Source organism: Eulemur rufifrons, chromosome 28, assembly GCF_041146395.1.
Source record: "Eulemur rufifrons isolate Redbay chromosome 28, OSU_ERuf_1, whole genome shotgun sequence".
Lineage (NCBI taxonomy): Eukaryota > Metazoa > Chordata > Mammalia > Primates > Lemuridae > Eulemur > Eulemur rufifrons.
In genome coordinates, this window is record NC_091010.1 from 34,525,974 (window position 1) to 34,549,269 (window position 23,296).

The 23,296-nt window shown below is 33.4% G+C and overlaps 1 protein-coding gene across 17 annotated transcripts in view; it reads left to right on the forward strand.

Annotated features, from left to right (window-relative positions):
• The window catches only part of PCDH15 (protocadherin related 15), a 635,722-nt gene that overhangs the window by 457,802 nt on the left and 154,624 nt on the right, over positions 1–23,296 (forward strand). For all 17 annotated transcript variants that reach the window (XM_069460690.1, XM_069460691.1, XM_069460687.1 and 14 more), the window contains 3 exons: positions 5,465–5,770; positions 7,972–8,196; positions 19,519–19,635. In XM_069460690.1, the coding sequence (XP_069316791.1) occupies positions 5,465–5,770; positions 7,972–8,196; positions 19,519–19,635 (648 nt within the window). The remainder of the gene's footprint in view (positions 1–5,464; positions 5,771–7,971; positions 8,197–19,518; positions 19,636–23,296) is intronic.

Genomic DNA, 23,296 nt, shown 5'->3' on the forward strand with positions numbered 1-23,296 from the left:
TTTTTTAAAAATACTTTCTAAGTAGATATAAAAAATCACCATAAAAGTAAACATGGCTTTCTTTATTGATTGCTTCATGTAACCCAAGTATTCTGCTAATTGTTTTCAGTCCTCATAGGGGGCAGTAAGATAAATACTAATGATGATTATCATTTTACAGATGAAGAATGGATGCTTAGAGCTGTGGGGGTGAAGGAAAACTTCCTCTTTGCCACAGAGTTTCCCTGGAAGATCAACTCACAATAAAGCAGATTAATAAGAGAAAGAGATTTACTTACCATGCACACAAGAGAATCAGAGTGATTATCCCATATCCCAGTGGGATCCAGAAATTTATGTACCCTCATTTTAGAGGGAAGGGGATATGAGGAATATAGGTAATTCTGTTTAGGGGCAATTAATGGTTACTAGGGAGGATGAAAAGGTACATGGGAGAATGAATGGATGGGGGAAACAGATTGACTTGTAAATGATTGTCTTTGGAAATTAAATTAACCTGAGAGATAGGTATCATATTTAAAATGATTTGGGCCAGATCTGTTGCATTCTTGATCTCCTTTTCTGTAATATATTGAGATAACAGAGAGGGGAAGGAAAGGCAATTGTTTTGTTTGTTTGTTTGTTTTTCGTGAGTCTATCTTGTTTTATGCAGTTAGAGGGAAAACCTCTTCCAAGACCTATTTGGTCTCTAAGGACCTTTAATTCAAAATACTCTTTATACCAACAAGTCATATTTTGGGGTGAAATTTCCTGAGCTCCTTCAGAGCAATTAGCTCATCCAAAGATGTTGAGTGACTATGGGGAGGATCTGGCTTCTAACCTAGAGTTGAGCCCTTGAGAAATCACTAGTTTAAATACGGGTTTTCTAGATTTCTAGGGATTGAATATTTAAGAGTTCCAATATTTGATGAAAAAGTATTCACTGTGGTTATGTTTTCAGTGATTTCAATTCAAGTGTGCTTGTTACCTTCTGACCAGTAAGTCTAGCTTCTATTGTTCAATAATGAATATGAGTCATTTATGGGGAGACAGGAAAAATTTGCCTGCATCTTGAGTCATTAAATTGTTTCTCTGCTTTTATGCTAATAATCACAGCCCTTAAATATCTTAACTTCTTTATAGAAATAAAGACAACTATTGCATATCTTTTTGAAGTTTATAGATAATAGTTTAAAAAGTGTATTTTCACCAGTAATGTCATTAGTACATTAGGGATGTACTGCCCAACTTCTCCATCATGATAGCTCCTGCTTCAGGGTGAGAAGCACAACCCCTGAAATTGCTGTAAAGCACAAACAAAAAATAGAGCAAAGCTCCCTCTCAGCTTCACATTGGGCTAATTAGGTGCTTCATGGTAGTTCACACCTTTTTAATAGCTATCACATTTTCTTTTCGAAGTTCTTTGCTTGCAGCTGATTTTTGTCAGAATAAACAAATGATTTTCTATCTAAATAATTAATCTGAATGGGTATAAGTTTAAAAAATATTTTAAATTAGAATTAATCACTGACAAATTGCACAAGTAATCTACCCAGACTCCTCCATAGAAGGTGTGCGTGCAAACATCAGACTTTCCTTTGAGATTTTGTCCCAATATATTCCACCAGTAGAGGTATGCTTTTAAGTGTCTATTGGATTAGGAGCCCCCAATGTAGGAATCCCAGTAATAAGCTTTCACTTTTATTGATGGGAAGGATTGTGTAGTAGACCATTCCAAAAAGAACCAAAAAAAAAAAAAAAGGAATGAATTTAATGTTTAAGAAATATATTTCCTTATTCGTATTTCAAAGGGAAGGCTATAAAATGGGTGCTGAGCAACTACCCAAAAAAATCTTTGTTAAGTAACTGCCCAGGTACATCATGTGACTTCTTTCTTAAGTAATTATTTGGTTGTCTTTAATATACTCTAACTTTTAAGGATTAAGGTTTGCCAGTAGTGTTTCTGGCAAATATTCAAAATTCTGTCCAGTGAGGTCTTTATTTGACTACCGACTATCAGCCAATTTCCCAGCATTATGCATTCACAAATTAGTAGCCACAAATCAAGCCCCATAGTAAAGTGTATATTACAAAAATGTGTTAACCATGAACAGATGATTATAAAGTTGCAGCTATTACTGTTTATTGCTTTGATGTAGTACAAGGGGAGAAAAGATGCGTGATTTTTCTTATTAACAATTTTAATTAACTTTTAATTGATTTCTAGGAAGATAAATGGTTTAATTATAGCATCACACACTGAGCTGCTTGACTAGATATTAAACATCAATGCAAATTCTTGAAAGGACTGCTGATAATATAGGATTCTGTGTTTGGTTATCTTGTCTAACATCTACATACTCATCTATAGTAGTAAATAAGTGAAACTGCCTTGTTCAGCCAGCCCATGTTTCTTAACTTACATGACCTTATTTATACTCCTCAATTAATGAGGAGATAGAAAAAGAAAGGAAATAGCCCTGCATTTTACATTCTACTTTTTTTTTTTAATTTCCATTAGATGTATATCTGAGTAACATTAAAATTTTTAGAGCAGTTTCCTGGAGGATATTACAGTATTATTCCATAAGCATCAAATATACTTCTTTTCATAGTAGTTAGGCATTTAGTGAATTAAGTGGTAGTGAGTTGGGTCAATTGTGGGGGGTGTGTGTGTGTGTGTGTGTGTGTGTACTTGGCATGTTACTTACATTTTATAAAAATTTCAACTGATTATTTTAAAAATTATGACACCCTATTGATGAAGCTGCCTCATCTAACATTTGCTTCCAGTCTACCTGTTGAATATCTGTTTGTATATTTTCTCTCAACAAATCATGCCATCATAAAATATAGATTACTGGTATATTTTCAAAAGGTATGATTAAGGTTAAGAATATTGAGATGGGAATATTATCCTGGGATGTCCAGGTGAGCTTAATATAATCATACAAGCCCTTGAAAGTTGAATAGGATGGCTAAAGAGTGGGTCAATAAGATGAGATGGAAGAAGAAGGAAGAGGAATTAAAAAAATGTAAAAGGAACTCTACCATCATTGATGGCTTTAAAAATAGAGGGAATGTGCCATGAGCCAAGGGATATGTATGGGTGACCTCTAGAAACTGGATTGGTCTTCATAAGTCAACCATCAAGGAAGTAGAGATCTCAATCCTACAACCTCAAACGACTTGAATTCTGTCAACAACTTGAATGAGCAAGGAAATTCTTTCCTTCTAGGGCTTCCAGAAGGGAACATATTCATGCCTACACCCTGATTTTAGCCTAGTGAGACCATGTTGGACTGACCTACAAAACTATAAAATAATAAACTTGTGTTTGATAAGCTGCTAAATTTGTGATTGTTATGGCAGCAAGAGAAAACTAATGCAGACATATTGAAGGCATACTAATGGAGATATCCATTTAGCAGCTGGATGCATGTAGAACAATACATATACAACACCCTCCCCCTCACACCCACACACTCACACACACACACAACCACACATACAGCACATTGGCCAAATTGAACCATTCTAAGTCTTAAATGATGTGGATAAATAAAAAACAACTTGATCAAGAGTCATTTAAATTACTAATTACCATAAATCATTGATTTCTATAGTCTTAATGTATTCCACAGACATAAAAAGTGACTGAAAATTTCAAGAGTGTTGGTATTATGAAATAAGGCCTGTTTATATTATATTATTGGTTTACATTTTTTTCTACTTACTTGATCAGTGATTTCATTCAAAAAATAAAGTCCACAGTGTTAGTTTTTTTGTTTTTTTTTTTTTTTTTTTGGCAGGGGAAGGTGTAGGAGACAATGATCTTTGTTTTTTTCCACTCAGATGACTAACTTGACTAATTTGGAAAGCAAATTCTAGGCAAAGTATAAAAGTAGAAGAAAATATGTCAATAGAAACTCTTCACCTCTTTTACAGTATTTTCCCCTCTTTAGAGGCATTCCTACAATTCTTCTTCTATCTTTTCTCAGGAGTAAACCCCAAGAGATGTTTAACTCTCAGGAGCATTTTGTTTTGATGAATCAAAGAGACAAATCCTGCTGAAACGTCTGGCATTATGACATATAGGAGGAGCATGGTTATAAACATGATTTTTATATCTTGAACTTCGTCATTGCGAACAAGACACAAGCCTTCAGCAAATCCATCCCACATACTTCACCAGTGTTTATAAAGCAGGATATATAACTGCATACATGCTGTTAAATACATCCTATTGCATTCCAGGTTTTGTGAACATCAAGTTATTATTGTGCCCCTGGCTCATAAGGCAGCCAAGTGTCTTATTTTCCTTAATTTCCTTGTTGATAACATAGTTATATAACATTTCACAGTTTCTAAGATTTATTCCAGTTTCTGTAAAGAACAATAATATGGAACTATTTAATACAGCATATACAGTACTTCTGGGAGGCCTCATGGCACAATGGTAGCACATCAGACTCCAAAATACACAGTACTTGATAGACTCTTAATTTGTATCACAATTGAGTTTTAGATGAGATTCTTGTAACATTCCATTAAATGAATATTGACTCAAAATTTACTCATTTTATTTGATGAAAAGGGATTTTACATGATTTAAAAATTTTCCATGAATACAGATTCATTACAGTTGACCAATTCTCAGTTTTTATTTGGGGACTTGTATTCCAATATTAAATAGGAGCCCTTTGCAGGCACTTTATAATTACAGTACTTTTAGTTCCATTTGGATTTGGGGTGAAGATTTAGTTTTAAATTTTATATTCAATTAATCTAATATTCATTAATTCAACAAGTATTTAAGTAGTTTTATATGTGAAATATTATACTCAGAACTGAGGCACAGAGATATTTAATTCTTGTACAACCTTAAGCAAGATAATTAAATTTCATAAGCCAGAGTATTCTCATTTATAAAATGAAGCCAATGATATTTACTCATAAGAACATCATGAGGATTAAATGAGGTACTATTTATGAAAATTATTTATAACAAGTATTATTTGTTATAAATAACAAAGATTGTTGAACATATAAAAATGTGTAAATGAATATATAAAATACTTCAACAAAAACTATGGGATCTTAAATTGTCATTTAGCAAATTATGTTTAGTTAATTAAAAATTAAATATTTTTTCTTTAGTATCAAAACCCTATAAAAATGATAATACATGAACAATTCAGTATTTATAAAATAAGATTTTTCTGTCATAATATATTATTACTGCTAATTACATTATCAGTTTATAAGTTATACTAATTTTGAATGAAGGAAATTAATTAAACTTTAGCATTTTTTTAATGTTTTAGACTTTGAATTGCATTGTCATTGTCTTTTTAATTTTATCCTTAGAGAAAAAAATAACATTTGATTAGAAAAACGTCATAGCTCATTAACTATCCCCTTCATCTGTTAGCAGCATACCAAAAGTTATTCTGTGAATTCCTTTGTTTTTCATTTCATTTAGGCAACAGACCCTGACGCTGGAATAAATGGCCAAGTGCACTACAGTTTGGGTAACTTCAATAATCTTTTTCGTATCACATCCAATGGGAGCATTTACACAGCAGTGAAGCTTAACAGAGAAGTCAGGGACTACTATGAACTTGTTGTTGTGGCAACAGATGGAGCAGTACACCCTCGTCATTCAACTCTAACACTGGCCATCAAGGTTTTGGATATTGATGATAACAGTCCTGTGTTCACCAATTCAACATACACTGTCGTTGTGGAAGAGAATCTGCCAGCTGGGACCACCTTCCTTCAAATAGAGGTGTGTAGAAGAAGCATTAATTTCATGAGCTCTACATTATAAGATTTGCTATTAGGGTTTGCCAAATTTAGCAAATAAGACTATAACACACCAAGTTAAATTTTAATTTCATATAAATAATAATTTTCTATTGTAAGTTTATGTCAAATATTGCATATTGTATTTTATGTAGCAACCATACTTTAGGCATATCCCAAAATTAAGGGGAGAATGGTTAATTTGTAAGAAACAAAATGACACTTTTTAATAGTTTTTTTTTTTTAATTTACAAAAGTAATGTTGTATGTTTATTAGAACAGCTAACAATATAATAGTCTATGAAGTAAAATTTAGTAACCTCCCACATTGTGCCTGTGAAGTACTCAGTATTAAATTTTTATGAGTATTCTTTTACAATTATATTTGTTCTCACATAAATATCAAATATTTACATATGCATAAATATGCATTTGTGTGGATATGTGCATATATAACATATACATATGCATATATATGCACACATACATATGTATAGGTTCCCCTATATTATACAGATATTGTACCCATTATTCTGTAGTATTTTTTTGTATTCAATATACATCTTCTAGGAATCTAAGTCTCTTTTTTAATGGCATCTCCATATCCAAGTGTCTCTTTTTAATTTTCGACTATAAATTACCAGAAGCTCTGGACATTTTGATTCAGTATGTTAGGTTGACCCACAAATCCACATTTTTTAGCAACCACTCCATTTCATTCTGGCTCAGGTGATCTATGAGGTTATATTTTGAAACAAAATTTTGTAGTTTTTGCTTCACCTGCAATCCACAACTTGATTTTTGTTAGCGTGGTTTTCAAGAATCTGTATTCCTTCCATAATTGAACTCAACAAATATTTACTTAGGCAATAAACATTAATAAATCTAAATAAGGCAGGGAGAGGAACGGGATATCTCCATTTATTCCTTCATTCATCAATCAATTAGTTAATTGATTTATTTAACAAGTATATCTTCAATCAATCAATTAATAACTAGTTAATTCATGTATTTAACAAGTATATCTTCTGTGTCTACTGTATCCCAAATCCTCTGCTAGACTTTGGGCATGCAAAGGTGAACAAGAAAGATTTCTTGCCATCTTTGAGTTTTCAGTCTAGTTTAGCAATCAGACAAGTAAATTGGTAGTTAGAACATAGGTCATCAATACAGGAGGTCTAGGATAATACAGGTGGAGCTCTTAACCTAATCTGAGAGCAAAGAAAATGCTTGCTGGAAAAAGTTGTTTCTAAAGCATGAACCAAGGGGCAAGTAAGAGTTATTCAAGCAAAGAGGAAAGAAACATTATTCAAAGCAGCAAATAAACCTGCTCAAAATCCTGGGAGAGAGGAGATGTTTGTATTTACAAATGCACATTCTTACATACCTTGAATCTTTTTTTATTCTTGCTGCATTCCATTTTCTTTACATGAGATGCATTTTCCAGTCTATGCTACCGATTGAAATAGCCATTCTGTAAGACTTCCATAAAAAAGCATCCTTTCAGCTAAAAGATATCATTCCCAATTTGGAACATCTTTTAGATGACATATCACTATTTTTTTCTCCTTCTGTTTGGCTATTTGTGTCTTATTTCTTCTTTGAGACCATAACCTGGGGGGCAATAATTGTGTCTTCATTCATCATGGTGATCTTTACAGCACCTCATGCATAATTACTACTCAAATATTGGTTAAATGAAGGGAGGTATAATAGAGTGATCTCTAAGAATGTTATCACAGGATCCCTGTGAGAATAAATTGCCTCTTACATTTTCTTAGTCTTCTTATAGTCCTTTAGCACTCTATTATGTTTATGGAAATCACTCGATACAATTTATTTTTATTTAAAATATTATTATCATGATTATTAAATCTGCAGGACATAACACAATCATTTATAACAATATTTCTTTACTGTGGTATGATTCATTTAATTAGTGATTTTTCACATAAAAAGATGTAATAACATCAACAATGACAAAATCTCGTGGGTAGATCTCTCTCTCCCTCCCTCTGTTTGGTAAAGTATTTAACAAAGTGGTTTTTTTTTTTTAAATATGTCTTTTGATCATCATTAACTTTATGCTGTCCTAGGCACTGACGCATGACTTCTATCCATCTTGCATTTCTCTTTTTCAGTAACCTCATTAATACAACCATTCTTCTGCTTAACTTGTTACAGGCCAAAGATGTTGACCTTGGAGCAAATGTGTCTTATCGGATAAGAAGCCCAGAAGTGAAGCACTTTTTTGCACTACATCCATTTACAGGAGAACTATCCCTTTTAAGGAGTTTAGATTATGAGGCATTTCCAGACCAAGAAGCAAGTATCACTTTTCTGGTGGAGGCCTTTGATATTTATGGAACGATGCCACCTGGTATTGCTACGGTCACGGTGATAGTAAAGGTAAGGAATATAGATGACTTCTGGTTGCCTACTTTGCTTTCTCTACCTGTAGCTTTTATTTCTTATATTATACCTATAATATTTTTTGGTAACAATTCATAATACCACAGTGGTGCCAGATCCAGAACATAGATTTTCTGAATGTGAAATATTTATGAAGAATTGAGAAATAACTTTATTTTTAACTTTAAAAGATAAATTTGAAAGAGGTACTAAATGTGAGTTCATAGACTGTGGCTGTTTGAATCTGCCATTAGCACTGTGACTTCAGTGAAGTCATAACTTCTCTAGACTATAGTTTAGTTCAAACTCCACAGCACCAGCAATTATAACCTAGTCCAAAAATCTTTAATTTATTTTTTTAAATGACTCTGAAAGGTTAAGAGTTCTTGGGCCCCATAACTAAATAGTTCAGTTTGGAAACACAAAACTATGGGATGAACTAAGCTTCAGAGTCAAATTGAATAGGGGATAAATTCTGCGTCAACCATTTTCAAGCTCTATGATGTTGGGGACTTTGTTAACCTCTCTAGATTTGTTATCTCATTTATTATAATAACCTGTGTCAGATGATTGTCTGAAAGAGCATGGCATCTTTAACCTTTTGGGTTTCTATTGATTTTTAAAGTACACCTTAAAAGTACACCTGAGAAAACGTCATCTATGTTGATCAGTTCTCAAATATTAGTGCATATAAAGATTATCTGGGCTTCATCGTAAACTTTCAGATTCCTATCCTCCTTCCCCAAAGAAGCACCTTTCCCATGGGGACCATCATAGACTTCCACATTTTAGAGAAGTTCACAAATGATTCTTATAGCAGGTGTCTGACTATCACATGCTGAGAACCTACTTCAATTAAAAATATACTCATACACAGACTCCTTGAGGTACTTTACTAAATGAATATAGTACTAAAAGAATGGCTTTAAATGACATTAATCTCTTAGGTGCTATAAAGTAGAAGTTCGTTCATGATCATGGTATGTTGAAAATAAATTTTTGTTTTGGTAAGGAAAGAAAATAGAAACTTGAAACTGTTCTCTTAAAGTGTTTTGTTTTGTTTTGTTTTGTTTCCTGGTCCCTGAATAGAATTTGAATGGTTAAAAAGAGCTAGTCAGAAAGAAACAGAGACATCCACACAGAGCAAGAGTGAGAGTGAGAGCTTTGGGGGAAAGAAGGAAAATGAGACAGAAGATCTATAAAATAAATGAAACACTTTACAGAAAAGCTTAGAGAGTATTTCAATAAGCCCATGAATACAATAGGAGAGTATGAGTAACTAATTGGATAAATAATTTAAATTTAATATATATATTTTGATTTTATTCACAGTTATAATTATGTTCTACCAAAAAATATATGATTTATGATTATGGCTCAGATCTTATGAGGTGAAAAGTAAAAATCAAGTTTCTATGTTAAAGAAAATAAAATCTGTGAGCTGAGAGAGAAAAAATGAGGAAAATGTGTAAATCTTGAATTAATATTTAGTTACGGGATTATACAGCAAGACTGGAACAAAATCTTTGGCAAACACACTTTGGTCTACTATGCAGTGAAGCTATTTGTTACTAGAAATGTATAAAAGCTGAATGAGATGAAAGTTACTTGACTTACCGTCTTGTTAGGTCATATGATCCTGGAGATCATGCAGAAACCTGTAGGCACCTGTGCTCATTTAGACTTTGCCATCACTGCATTTTCAGGTTGTATTTGCTCCCATGAGTTCCTTTTAATTTGTTCTTTTGAAGTGGCTAGAGTTATAGTCCATAATGTATTTAAAGTGAATTGTTTAGCAGAATTTACCTATGTATAAATTGCTAAGTATTTTATAACATCTGATTTTTGTTAGCAATCTGAAGAGTATAGGAAGGTGCATATGCATTTCTGCCAAGAATAAGAAGAAGTTTCTAAGGATGACTCCAATTCTCCCTTTATATTTCTGTCTTTTTTGTTGTTGTTGTTAGTGCCAGGGACATTTATTTAGAATTTTTCGTATATTCCAAGTGTGCAACATGAATGTCTCTGAGGGATACACAACATTAGTAGAAGATTCTATGCATCTGGGGTTATATGGTAAATAAGGTCATAAGTGATTTTCTACAATTCTCATTTTTATAGGCCACTGCAATGTATAAATGATAGAAGAAGAAATAATCATGTTCCTAGGGTTTTTGCTTGATTGTTTAACTGATAAATAACTAGATATATGCTATTGTTTTTCTTAGACAATAAAAAATTGAATATGAAAACACAGAAGATTATTAAAGATTTCACCAATATGTAATTAGCATAACTGTATTTCTCCTGTAGGTTAATGTTTTTGACCATAAAATCTTCAGGTCTGGATTTTTTTTTAGATAATTCTGCAATCAAAGTGAGACACAGGAATGATTCCACTTCCTTTTCTTTACACCTGAGCTAGGCTTATCTGTGGGCACACCCATTGATGCCATTGCTTCTCTGGATTACTGCTGCCGCCTCCTTGGAAAGGAGATCATAAGCCCCTTCCATTTTCAAATGCCCTAAAGCTGTCTGGAGAGTTTTATCAGGATCTATGTTCTTTCTTTCTGAAGGGTCCACATGGCTATATACTTACTTCTTCCATTTTGTGTCTTTCTATCCTAAGACATTTATCTATTTCAGGGGATAGGAAACATATCTATTTCAGGGAATTAAAACTTTACTCAGCACTAAGTTTAGGAATGGGAATATAAACTATCAAAAGCTTTTCTTGGGTAGCACGCTTTTCTTTGTCTGCCTCTTTTTTTTCAGGAGACAATGATTTTCAGTGCTCAAGTCACCTGGGAAAGGATTAGAGGACACCACAAAATTATGGAGAGCCTGGGGGACGGGTTCAATTTGTATTTTTAAATATTATTTTGTCACACTACTGTTATGACTTTTAGAAATTTAAAAATCTGTTTGCAAAAATATTTAGAGAACATAATAATATTGATGTTTATAAAGATGTCATGATAAGTAAGAAGATAAAAAGTGAGGGTGATCTAAATGGACTAATTGTAACAAAATGTTTTTTGGACCAGGTGAAAAATTTAGGCCATCTTACCCTAGTCTATTTTTGCCTGTCCATATGGTTTGGTGAAATTAGACACTTAATGCATAGTACATTAAAACTAGAAAAATGATTCATTTATTAATAGTTTTAAACACAGAAAGGGAAAAAATGCTTGCCATTATTGGCCTTCCCCCATTCTCCCTAGACTTAAAGGTAGATATTCAAATGCTATGGCCTCTCTCAGGAGGGAACTATTGATAGTGGATAGCTATAAAAACCACTCATTGACTGTGATTTGTCTGTTCTGGATCCAGTTTGTATTCACTTACTTGGCTTATTTTGATGGAAGAAGTCAGTGGAATCAAACTGGGTCCAAAAATATCATCTCAAAAAGCAAGATGTTCACTAAATGAGCCTCATTCTCTATCTGAGACTCAAGCCTCTTAAAACATTCTTGATGTTACCCGACCACCACTTTATTTTAATATAGGGGTATCACTTAAGACGTCTGTATTAGCATCTGGGAAGAAGTTGGTCACTGGTGGGCTCATTTTGTTCTTATACATAGGAGAATGATGGTCCGATTTTTGTTGTCTCGGTTGCTTTAAAGAACTCAGACCATTCCATTGGTCAAGGCTTCCTGTCCTATGCAGAGTTATTTCTTATTTATAATACATTTAAAATCAAACTTAATCAACATTTAATTCTAGACATATTCAATACCACTTTTATTCTTTTTCAATTTGATAAAAGCATCATAAAATTTGCAGGAAACTTTCCCAAGTGCAAATTGACACTTGCTTTCCTCTTTCCTGATAACTCAGGTGGGATTATCACAAAGACAACTTTAAAAGTCTATTACATACTATTGAGGCATATAAAAATATTATCTTTGTTTGCTTTGAAGAGGAAAATGGAGTATAATTCTCATTTCTCCATAAATGTAGATCTTTCCCAAGCTTGCAAATTGTCTGCTATTGGTCTGTTTACTTGTAGTACTGACAAGCCGTTTTGTTGATAACATAATTGCATGGTATTTGCTAAGACATATTTGTACCCAAAACAGTCACCACAGGGAAAGAATCTCCAAGATCTTTGAAAATGAGCAGAAACATAATTTCCTTAGTAAAAAAGAAGACGACAAGAAGAAAAGATTAATTTAAGTGTTTAATGTCTAGTCCATCAAACTTATTTAAAATTGAAGTGAGAATGGGAAAATTGAAGTATTATTTGGAAGAAAAGATATTTCCACAGTATAAAGGATATAGAACTTTATCACATATACCTGCAAAGAGCTTTTTTAGTGTCAAGTTTCAAGGATCCAAACAAAACCAGTGATGAGCATACAAATAATATATATTTTTCTTGCAAAGCTTTGAACTCTGATGAAACAAGGCATTTTTTTTATTGTGTATCTTTATTGAATGTCTAGAAGAATTGAATCTATGATGACTATGATAGTAAATTAGATGATATCAGAAAATTTTTAAAAAATTTTAAAAAATTCTAAACAGTTTAAAAAGTAAGATCTATAGTGAAATCTGGCCTTAAAAACTAAGTGGTACTATAAATCTTGTCTTATAATCTGAGTTGTAACATAAAATAGAAAATACACAGAAAGAAAAGGTCTGTTCTACAGCAAAGTAAAAACTGAATACAAATCAGAGCAGTTGAATATGTAAATGGATGTATGATTCTGGACGGCATTGAAAGGAGTGTAAAGACTTGTTGAAGATAAACAGATGACCTGAGTCATTTTGCTGATAGTAATTTTGGGCAGAATGGCTGCATAGGAGTAAAAGAGAGGGAGACCCTTCTGTAAAGGAAGAAGACTGGGGTCACCCTTAGCTGTATTTGCCTGTCTCAGAGCATGCAGGGGTGGGAGTAGGCAGGGAAGCATGAAAGGATCAGAAAGGTAGACTATTAGCAAGGTCACATTATAACAAGGGCTGAGGTGGTTGTGAGATATGGTGGGCCTTGGAAGATGGGGCTCTGATTCATATTGATAATATCTTTCAGAGGGGTCTCTTCCTCCAGAAAGAAATGTTCCTACTCCATAAGATATTAAAAAGAGGATAGCTTTTTCTAGATGGAAACACAATGCCCAGTACCAAGGGGGAATTTGCCAAACCACAGACACCTGAGAAGCAGTAATGTGCCACTGACACCCCATCGTGGCAGTATCGGTAAAGTGCTGGCTTTGATTTCATCAGAGGAGCTGAGGCTTGAGGAACCAGGAGGTAGTCCAGAACTCAAACAAACAGAAATTCTGAATACTTCAAGATTTGCAGCATACCTCCTTTCCTGTCTGGAGGGAGGAGTTTGAATAAATGATAATTTCATTGAACCAGTTAGTAGGTGGATGGTCTAATAGATTTATCATTATTTTTTACAACTTGTTAATTGTTCCCTTGGGGTTGTTTGGCCTGGAGGAAATACTTGTTTTGAACTATGGCCTTCAAATATTTCCCTATATTTTATTCTGCATTGTCTGATTTTTATTAGTGTGTTCTTTCTAATTATTCATCATTAAGTTTAAAGAATGTGAATATATTAGGGAGGGTAGGTCATGATATTGTCATCCTTTCCTATTCTAGAGTTTTAAAATTAAGATGTAACTTATTGTCTCTAAATAACCAAATTAGAGGGAAAAAATCAAAAAGTATGTGACCAGTGTTAAAAATAGTACCTCTAAGCAGTAACAATTCATACTTCCATGAGTCTGTTTCATGGATCCCTATATATCACCCGCTGGTTCCTGGGAGTCCCCAGAGTGCCTCTTCCACATACACAGTTAAGTTCTTTTAACCTTCATTGATTATCATATTTACCCCTGCTTGCCAAGGCTAGTGAGATCAGACTTGTTATTGCCATAAATCTCTAAAGTTGAACTGCCTTCCAGTGGAGGCTATGGATACTGTTAAGCCCTGTTGATACCAGTTACTGCTAACCACTGCCACCATTGCCCAGTAGGCTCTGTTATCATGGCCAAGTCCCATCATTGCTGTAGCTGCTGTCTCTGTGCTAATGAATTGGCTGCCACACACTAGGGATCACTCTTGGTGTATTGGAATCTTCAATATATTCTCTGGACACTTTAATTCACTAAAGTCACACAATATTCCTAATATTAATACTTTGTGCCTCTAATATCTTAGAGCCATGTTTCTCATGATATATTTCATAGAACACTAGTTTCTTAAGAAGGAAATGGGTGACTCATATACAAAAAATTTCACAGACAAAAAAATTTGGGAAATACCAGGGTTATACAAAAGTAAACAGATTTTTACACTCCAGGCTCTCCTATAAGAGCCTTTAATATGTTAGTGTGCATTGCGAATCTCAAGAAAATAAAATCTAATTTTCTACATTTCCTAATAATATTTGTTTAGAGGGTTCCTTTTGCTTGCGAAGCCTCTAATAGGACTAATTTTCCAAAGAATGCTGTTTAGAAAAAAACGTTCTTAGATTTTAGTGAAAATAACTATTTGTAGGGTTAAATATTGAATAGGAAGTTGTTTTAAGTGTGCAAATACAACTTTTATAACTTTCTATTTTTGCCAAAAAAAGCTTTATAAGTAACTGTAAAAATTATTTTCAGGGAAAAAGATTACACTGTGCAATATTTAAAAGCTCATTAGTTTTCCAAGATGAAAGTATAGAAAGTATGGACTATATTTTAAAAAGGCAAAAACACTTTGGAAAGAGATATTTGCAAAGTTATCTATAGATTTTTTAGATTAAAATACTACTCAAGTTGTTATATGTAGAATCCTCTGATGATTTTTCCAGTTCCTTTTCTTCTCGCCTCCAGATATCAGAGCCCTGCCTTTTTAAGATCTGACATAAAAGACTTAAATCATATTTTTATACTTTATTAGCTGGATGACCATGAGCAACTTAATATCGCTAAGCTTCCTTATATTTACAATGAAAATAATAGCTAACATGTATTTCAGGCACATTGATATGGTATGTTTAATGTGTTTACCACAATGCCTGACATACAGTAAAAATATCTCCTCCACACACACACGCACAAATGCACACACAACTAATAGTCCCTTTGGGAAAATCTGAAGTAGAGTGATATTATTAGACAGAACCCGCTCAAAGATTATGCTCAGAATAAGCACGTATTCTCCCAATTGACTACAGTGGTATAGTGTCATAGCTCAGAAAAAAAGTCCAAAAATTTATCATCTCCTTTCTCCCACATTATCATTCCAACACAGGGAAACCAGATGTGCAATGAAATTCTGTATTAAATCAGTATGTTTGTCAGCATTGCACAGTGTTGTCCTCCTCTAGTGTTGTCCTCCTCTAACGTAGCTGTCTGCTTTGGAGGACTATTTAACATGTCAGAGTGCATGAGTGATTGGGTCAGTTGCTCAGGTAACTGACACATCCCATGTTCAATTTAGTTAAATTTTTTGCTATAAACTCTCACCATATCCTTATACTTCCTTTTTCATAATATTCATCTTGAAATTATTTCTGTAATTTTTGCTTTCCACACTAAACCGTAAGCTCAGTACCAGCAGGCACCATGCCTTTCTTGGCTGTAACCACATCGCCAGTATCTGAGGTACTGCCTGATGCGCAGCAGGAGCTCCATGGATGTGTGAGACTGAGAGGTTAGGTACGCTTTGCTGTTTTTGGCAAGACATCACTTCTGTTATGTCTACATCTAGATATACTACCTGCAAGGCTCTAGAATAGCTCCAAACTCAGAAAAAAAAGAAAATAAACAATAAAAACAAATTTAGGCATCTAAGAAAGAAGCTTCCAGTGCCAGTTTTGATTTAAAAAGAAAAAGTTAAGAAAAGTGGATGACTTGTATTTAAGAAATCTCCATGCAAAACAAAAATACTTGTTTAGCCAGAGATGTGGCCCTTTTTGACTCTATGTACTGAAGCACAAGAAGAGGGAGAAAAGTCAGAAAAGAGAGGAAGACAAGCGGAGAAACCGAGAAGGAAAAAATAGCAGAAGGCTAACATTTTGAGAAACAGCAACAGAGACAGCAGACAGAGTGTGTCTGGTAGTAGAAAACAGAACTGGTAACAGGCAGAAGATTCAAGGAAGTGTAGGTATCAGCTCCATAATCCTCAAGGGCTTATGAAGGTCTGGACAGTCAAACAGTTCGACATGAATAATGCTAATGCTAGACAGTACTGCAGAAACAACTGAAGTCATTCCACCCGCTCGATTATACCATTTATGTCTCCTCATAGAGCAGACATGCTTCTCAGGATGATAAGGACCGACATTTGCTATATTTTCATCATTTCTTAAGAGATGATCAAACTATGCTTAGTACTTTCTATTTATCTTCAAAATAGAAAACTGTTCTAAGACAGAACAGTTTTTACCTGTGATTCCACAAAATACAAGTTTTTATCATCTACTCTATGTTTTTGCAGAACTTCACCTTGTCATTAATTTGTAAACTTACCAACAACTTTCTCTCTTTCGTTACCTGCTCATTAAAAAGATTCTTTAAGTCTACTTAGTAGTCTGCCAAAATAGAAATGTTTTCTGTGATTATTTTAAGTTGTTTTAATTTAGGAAATAAATAAAATCCATATTTTCTTCCTGCTAGCTACCCATATTTTCAGGTATAATTTTATTTGCTTAATACATGGAAACAAACTGCAACCTTTGCTCGCACATTTTTTTTTTTTAAAGAAAAGCATGGTGTTGTTCTAGTTGAGAGCCATGATAACATTCATAATACCTTTTTGAAATATGAAAGCTAATTTCTGTTCAGACCAACAAAAATTATAACCACGCGGAACAAACTATTATGGGTTTTAATAATAAAATTATTAACCAGTGGATAGAAGAGGCAATGTTTCTTTTTGCCAATACTACCCTCTAGTGGAATAAGAGGCAGTGGAAAGGACATGGTTTTGGAAAGCTGAGCTCATCCTTAATTTATTGCAGAATAGAATATTTGTACAGAAGCAGATTTATGTACATTTTTCTTCTATGCCCCTGAAGCATAAATATAATGAACTATTGATTATACTTGTTGGCATTGCATTTCAATAAATTTTCTTCTCTTGAAATAACACATTGTGGAAGAACTATATGCAACTGGCTTCACGTTTTAGCCACAATAAAAGATTGTAACCCCCAAATATGTACAACTTGTCATAAAAAAGAAATACTGCTATAAAAACTCTATTAATTCATTCTTCACCCTGTCAATAGAAAATAAAAGAGGAGGAGAACAAATCTTTTCATAGACTTCAGTTATTTACAGCCTTAGGTTTATGTCTAATCACTTTTGAGGCCAGATTATAAAAACGTCTGTTGTGCATTCAGTTAGAAGGTGATTCTAGGGAATGGTTTCCCAGAAAAGAAGACCACTGTACACAATGCTGTAACCAGCTGGGTTAGCATAATTGGAATATTTTTGTTTCTGAAGAATCAAATTTTTTAAAAAGTACTTTGTGACGATAAGGTTTTAAATTTCCCCTTGGGAGAAAAGAGAGGAAAATTCACAGGAACATATTGAGCTTATTGAGCTTTGCAAACTCGTCTATAGAAAAATTGCAATCTTGGGGTCTTTCCTTTCAAGCTTCCAAAGTTAGAATTTAGGGGTGCAAGAGAATTTCTACTCCTTTAGTTACAAGATCCACTCATTAAATTAATTGGCACTCTTGAAAAGAGCATGAGAAAGTGCGCAGGAAGTGTTTTATGTTAATATATTTACCCCCTGCTTAGAACCTCAAGATCAATACCCCACACAGCCCTCATTACAGAGAACCAGTGCTTCCTACATTCATTTACTCATTCAGATTCTAAAGTTCATAATTTATAAAGGAAATCTTTTTGATAGAAAGGTCATGAATCTGTATGTCAAAACAGAGGAAGTGATATCTTTTATTTTTCAGTTTTGCTTACAGTTCAAGCTCTCCTATTTCTTATTAGAATGTGCAGGTTTATTCATATTCACTACTCAGAAGTCAATTCAACTGTGAACATAAAAGGAAGCATTGCTTCATTGTAAGAGATAATTATCCTGACCTCTTTGCAAAAACAGAAGTTTACAATCAGTTAATTTAAGTCTTTCCAACTTACATTGTACTGGAAAATTGTTGTGTCTGAACAAATATCAAAGACTATGTAGAATATTTTTTCCTTTGTTTTTAATGGCAAATGAGAAAAAGGTGACTCAGAGAAGAATAGATAATTAACAAATTTAGCTTTGGGCCCAAATATGTTTGACCCAAAGTACCCAAAACACTGTAGGGTGTAATAATTATTTTTAAAAAATCAGCCATGTTAATATTCATTATTAATTGTGAAAAATAATATGCAATTGGTTCAAAAAAAGATGGTTTTTGTTTTCAGTGGACTGGCTTTATTATAGTAGCTCTGCTAAATAAGTAGATTCATTTAGACCAAGTCATTAACCCATCTGTGCATCAGTATCTTTACCTGTCAAATGGCAGCTAAATGACTCAAAGACAGGGACATCTTTTTCTTGAGTCACCACAATATCCCCAATGCCTAGCACTGGGTCATAAAAATGGGAAGCATTTGATAAATATTTATTTAATGAGTGACACTGCATGAATAACAATGCACATATATCACCAAATTGTGAAAATAAAATAAGATAAATATAAGGTGCTTTGAAAAAATTCTTAAGTAAACTAACATTGTTTTCTCTTTATAAGTACATCTAATCTTAAGTGCCATTATAGTTGCTACAGGGAAAACATTCTTTTATCATTTTACATTTGTAAAAAAAAAGTAAGATAGCATCAAAGGATATTTCACAGTTTGCATTTAAAATGATCTAATAATACCATTACGTGAAGTAAAAAAAATAATTTGTAGTTGCTATGGAAACATAAAGAGCTTTCTTAAAAAGCAATAACAATTAAATAATTTTTTAAAACCATCTTTTATTCCTTTCTCATAGGATGACACTTTTTAAGAAATTTGTTCTTAACTTATGTTCAAAGGTTAAAATTTTACATCATACCATTAGGAGTATCTTAGAGAAAATTTCAAATGTTACCTCAGTCTCCAAAAAGTGTATTTTTGAGGGTGATGAACTGTTTATTGCCATGTGGTTGAGATCACGCATATTAATATTGTATAGGAATTCTGGCAATTTCCTGTGGGCTGCCAGTCTGAAGTGAGAGTAATGGAATTGAGAGCATGGAAGGCTGACAGTGGCAAATGGGCTGTGTGATATGAAGAGTGGGAGTCACTCAGTAACTGTGTCCCTAACCCAGTTTCAACTGAAGCACTAAACTCTTAATTGTGTTTTACAGGATATGAATGATTATCCTCCTGTTTTCAGTAAACGGATCTACAAAGGGATGGTGGCTCCAGATGCAGTCAAGGGTACACTGATCACAACAGTTTATGCTGAAGATGCAGACACTCCTGTAAGTAGGAAGCATTGATTAATACCCTCAACAATAGTGAGAAAAATCTTTAACACTCATAAATGATCTAATTCCCAAGACAACAAAGGCGGTCCATGTGAGTTTCACTCAGTTCACTCTCGTATATTTTATCTTCTCTTGCTTGTTGCAACCACAGGTACAGAGTATATTTCAAGTAATTATTATTGATCCTAGACAATTAGGAATATGCTTTTTGTTTTACTAGTATTCAGGGTTCACTTTTTGCCTATTTACCCATCGATGATAAACATATGTGGAAAGAATTATCTACATTTGGTATCACTATCATTTGGATTCTCTATTTAGAATAGTGTAAACTTAGCTTAGTCTGGATGTTTTAAACTTAACGTATTTTCTATTTTATTCATATATGACTATTAGGCAACTCGAAATTAACATATGGCATAAAACTTACATTGCATATGTTCATTTTAGTAAACTAAAATCTTAACATTGCTTTTAGAACATATCTAATATGTTTATTCTTTCTTCTTACAGAACTTTACCTTTTTGACATATCTCAAATTATCTTTCAAGACAGATGATTTTCAATTAAAATACTATTATAGCAGAAGTGATGTAAATTTTTCATAATGATACTATCTTAATGTATTAAAACAGCATAGAGTTGTAATAGTACCTATATAAAAATACTTTCTATAAATACCTTGAGTGTTTTACAAATATTAATTACTTAATCTGTTAAGAGCTGAATGATGAATATTTAAATTTTTACTTTGAGTGGGCTCCCTGTAAGTTGGTACGTGATAGTTTCTAGAAAACTAGAAATAAAAGTATTAAATGAACCATTTTGGAAGAGTAAGGAAATAGGAAACAGCAACAACAACCCCGAATCTGATGAGTGCTTTAGAAGTCTGTTTTCTATTGCTAATATAACTAGCATTTCTGATAATGTTATTTATTTAGTAAAAGGTAAATGGCAGTCAAAATATTTTTCAGCTTACTTTGTAGGTCTTGAAAAATAGTAATGTTAACATGGAAGCAGTGACCTTTAACTCAGAAGCCCCCTTTCTTAAATATGTTAAAATGTCTTGGAAACCAATTTATTGCATCTTGGGAAATGTGAGAGAAAAAATTCCATAGCTTTGAACATACCAATAGATGTGAATGTGAAGTTGTCAATTTGTCTGTTTTTTAAGTAAGCTGTCACAGGTACAAAGTACTTTGAACATAAGAATATGTATTTAATTTCATACAACAGATATGTTTTGAGCACCAACTACATACTTGTCATTGTTCTAACTAGTTTTTACTCTCAAGAAACTGATAATATTATAGAAAAGACACCTTCAAAAAGAAATTATAACACACTGTACTACATGAGTATAAGCAAACACAATATTTTAACACACATTTCTATCAAATTTTCATTAGCACAGAATTTAAGGTACTGTTAAGTTTAATGGCATTAATGATGAGAGTCTAAAAGTAGCACAACTGTTCACCTATGTAAAACAGACCTCAAAGTCTTCACATGGACATCAAAATCCTTACTTCTCTTGACACCTATGTGGTGCCTGGCTTGACATTCAGAACACATCCACCAGTGTGAGAGAAGTTGTCTTGGTCTGTTGTCTGTTCTATAAAGAAGATAAATTACTTATCTAAAGTATTTACCTAGAGAGAAGGCCTTTTTCTACACTCTGAAGCTCTTTTGCAGAAATTTGCCAGGCTTAAATTTTAAATTTATTGGGAGAAAGTTTTTAGTTTTGCATTCCCAGTGGTAATTTTCAACATTTAATATTTGATGCTGGCTTTTCAGTAGATGAAAGGTGGATGCCAATCATTCTGTTAAAATACTGAGTATCCTTATTTCAGTTACTGAGTATGGATTTGTCGGTCTCAGTTTTGATCCTTGAAACTCTAGCAATCTTTTGGTATAGCTATTATTCAGAGTTGAGCTTTTGAATCATTTATGCAAATTGGGTCCCTTAAATTAGCATAGTTGCAATTTGGCTGCACCCACACCAACCTGAAATATAAGCTCAATTGCATGAATATTTTCAGAACATAAGCACAATAGTACCTAATTTTCAAAAATATTATGATTGATTTTTACTCTTATCATTTCATGTTCGTGTGGTAAAGACAGAAAAAGTATTTTTTTTTTGATGGGCTTGCCAAATGTTTTCCACTCTGTTATGTTATAAATGTTTATTAATTAGAAGAATATAGTTCAATTTCATATTCTTAGGGCTCCTGTGTCAGTTCCACTACTTGGGGCTATAAGTATATCTTAACACTGTATGTTTGTTTAATGGTCTCTCTTCCAAACTGGAATATAAGTTCCTTGATGGCAGGAATCAAAACTTATTCCATTTTGTATTCCTACATTTAACTCCAAGCCTGGTACTTAGTAGTCTGCTAGGACTGTGGTCCCCAACCACCAGACTGCATACCAGCACCAGGTTGTGGCCTCTTAGGAACCGGGCCACACAGCAAGAGGTGAGCAGCGGGCAAGTGAGCAAAGCTTCATTTGTATGCCATCTTCATCTACTCCCCATGGCTCGCATCACCTCCTGTCAGATCAGCGGCAGCATTAGTTGCAGGAAAACAAGCTCAGAGTTCCCACTGATTCTGCATTATGGTGAGTTGTATAATTATTTCATTATATATTACAATGTAATAATAATAGAAATAAAGTGCATAATAAATGTAATGCACTTGAATCATCGCAAAACCATCCCCCCTCATCCCCCAGTCCATGGAAAAATTGTCTTCCATGAAACTGGTCCCTGGTGCCAAAAAGGTTAGGGACTGCTGTGCTAGTACACATTTGTTGAATAATTAAAGAAGCGAATAAATAAATGGTTATTTCTATCCTCTTCAGTATTGACAAAATGTGCCAGATCCTCAGAAATTTAGTTTTATGTGACCCTCGAAAAATTTTTTAATGTCACCAAGATTTTTTGGTCATTTGGGGGCTTTGAGAATTAAATAGGTGATGCACATATAGGCTTAGCACAGCTTCTGTACCCACATATATTAGGTATTATTATTTCTGCATTAATAATTTTCATTTCTAGAGGTTGACCACATCTTTTACAAGGCATCTTGTTTCTTTTGAATGAAGTGAGAACTACCCACTTTAAACTATAAAATAACAAAAACAAAACTCTTTGAAGTATCACAAACTGGGTACTGTCTGAAAGCCAGAGAGACCATTGTTACCGAATATAAATGAAGAATTATAAAATACATGTTGTACAAAACTGGTGCACTCAAGGAAAAAAAAAAAATCTCCTAGGGATACTTTCCCCCCACTGAATGACACCTGATAGGACTTATTTTTTCTGCCTTGCATTTGATGACAGCATTGATATTATGTAGTTCATATGAGATGTGAATAGTAAATGACTTATCATTTTGCAAATTAAAAATTGCTAATCTTGTCTTTCTACTAATCATAGATTTCTCATTTCAAAAGTTCACAAAACAGAACCGCAAGTGTAATTTCCATTAGTGTAGTTTTATTCTTTTTGAAAGTATAGATACAGGAGTTCTCTTTGTGGAGAGGGTTAAATGCCTGACAGAATGGTGTCCTTTGTGAGCATGTGGACATGGAATAATAGGATAAATAAACAGAGTTCACATTTTACTTATTTCCAAGAAGTGGAGT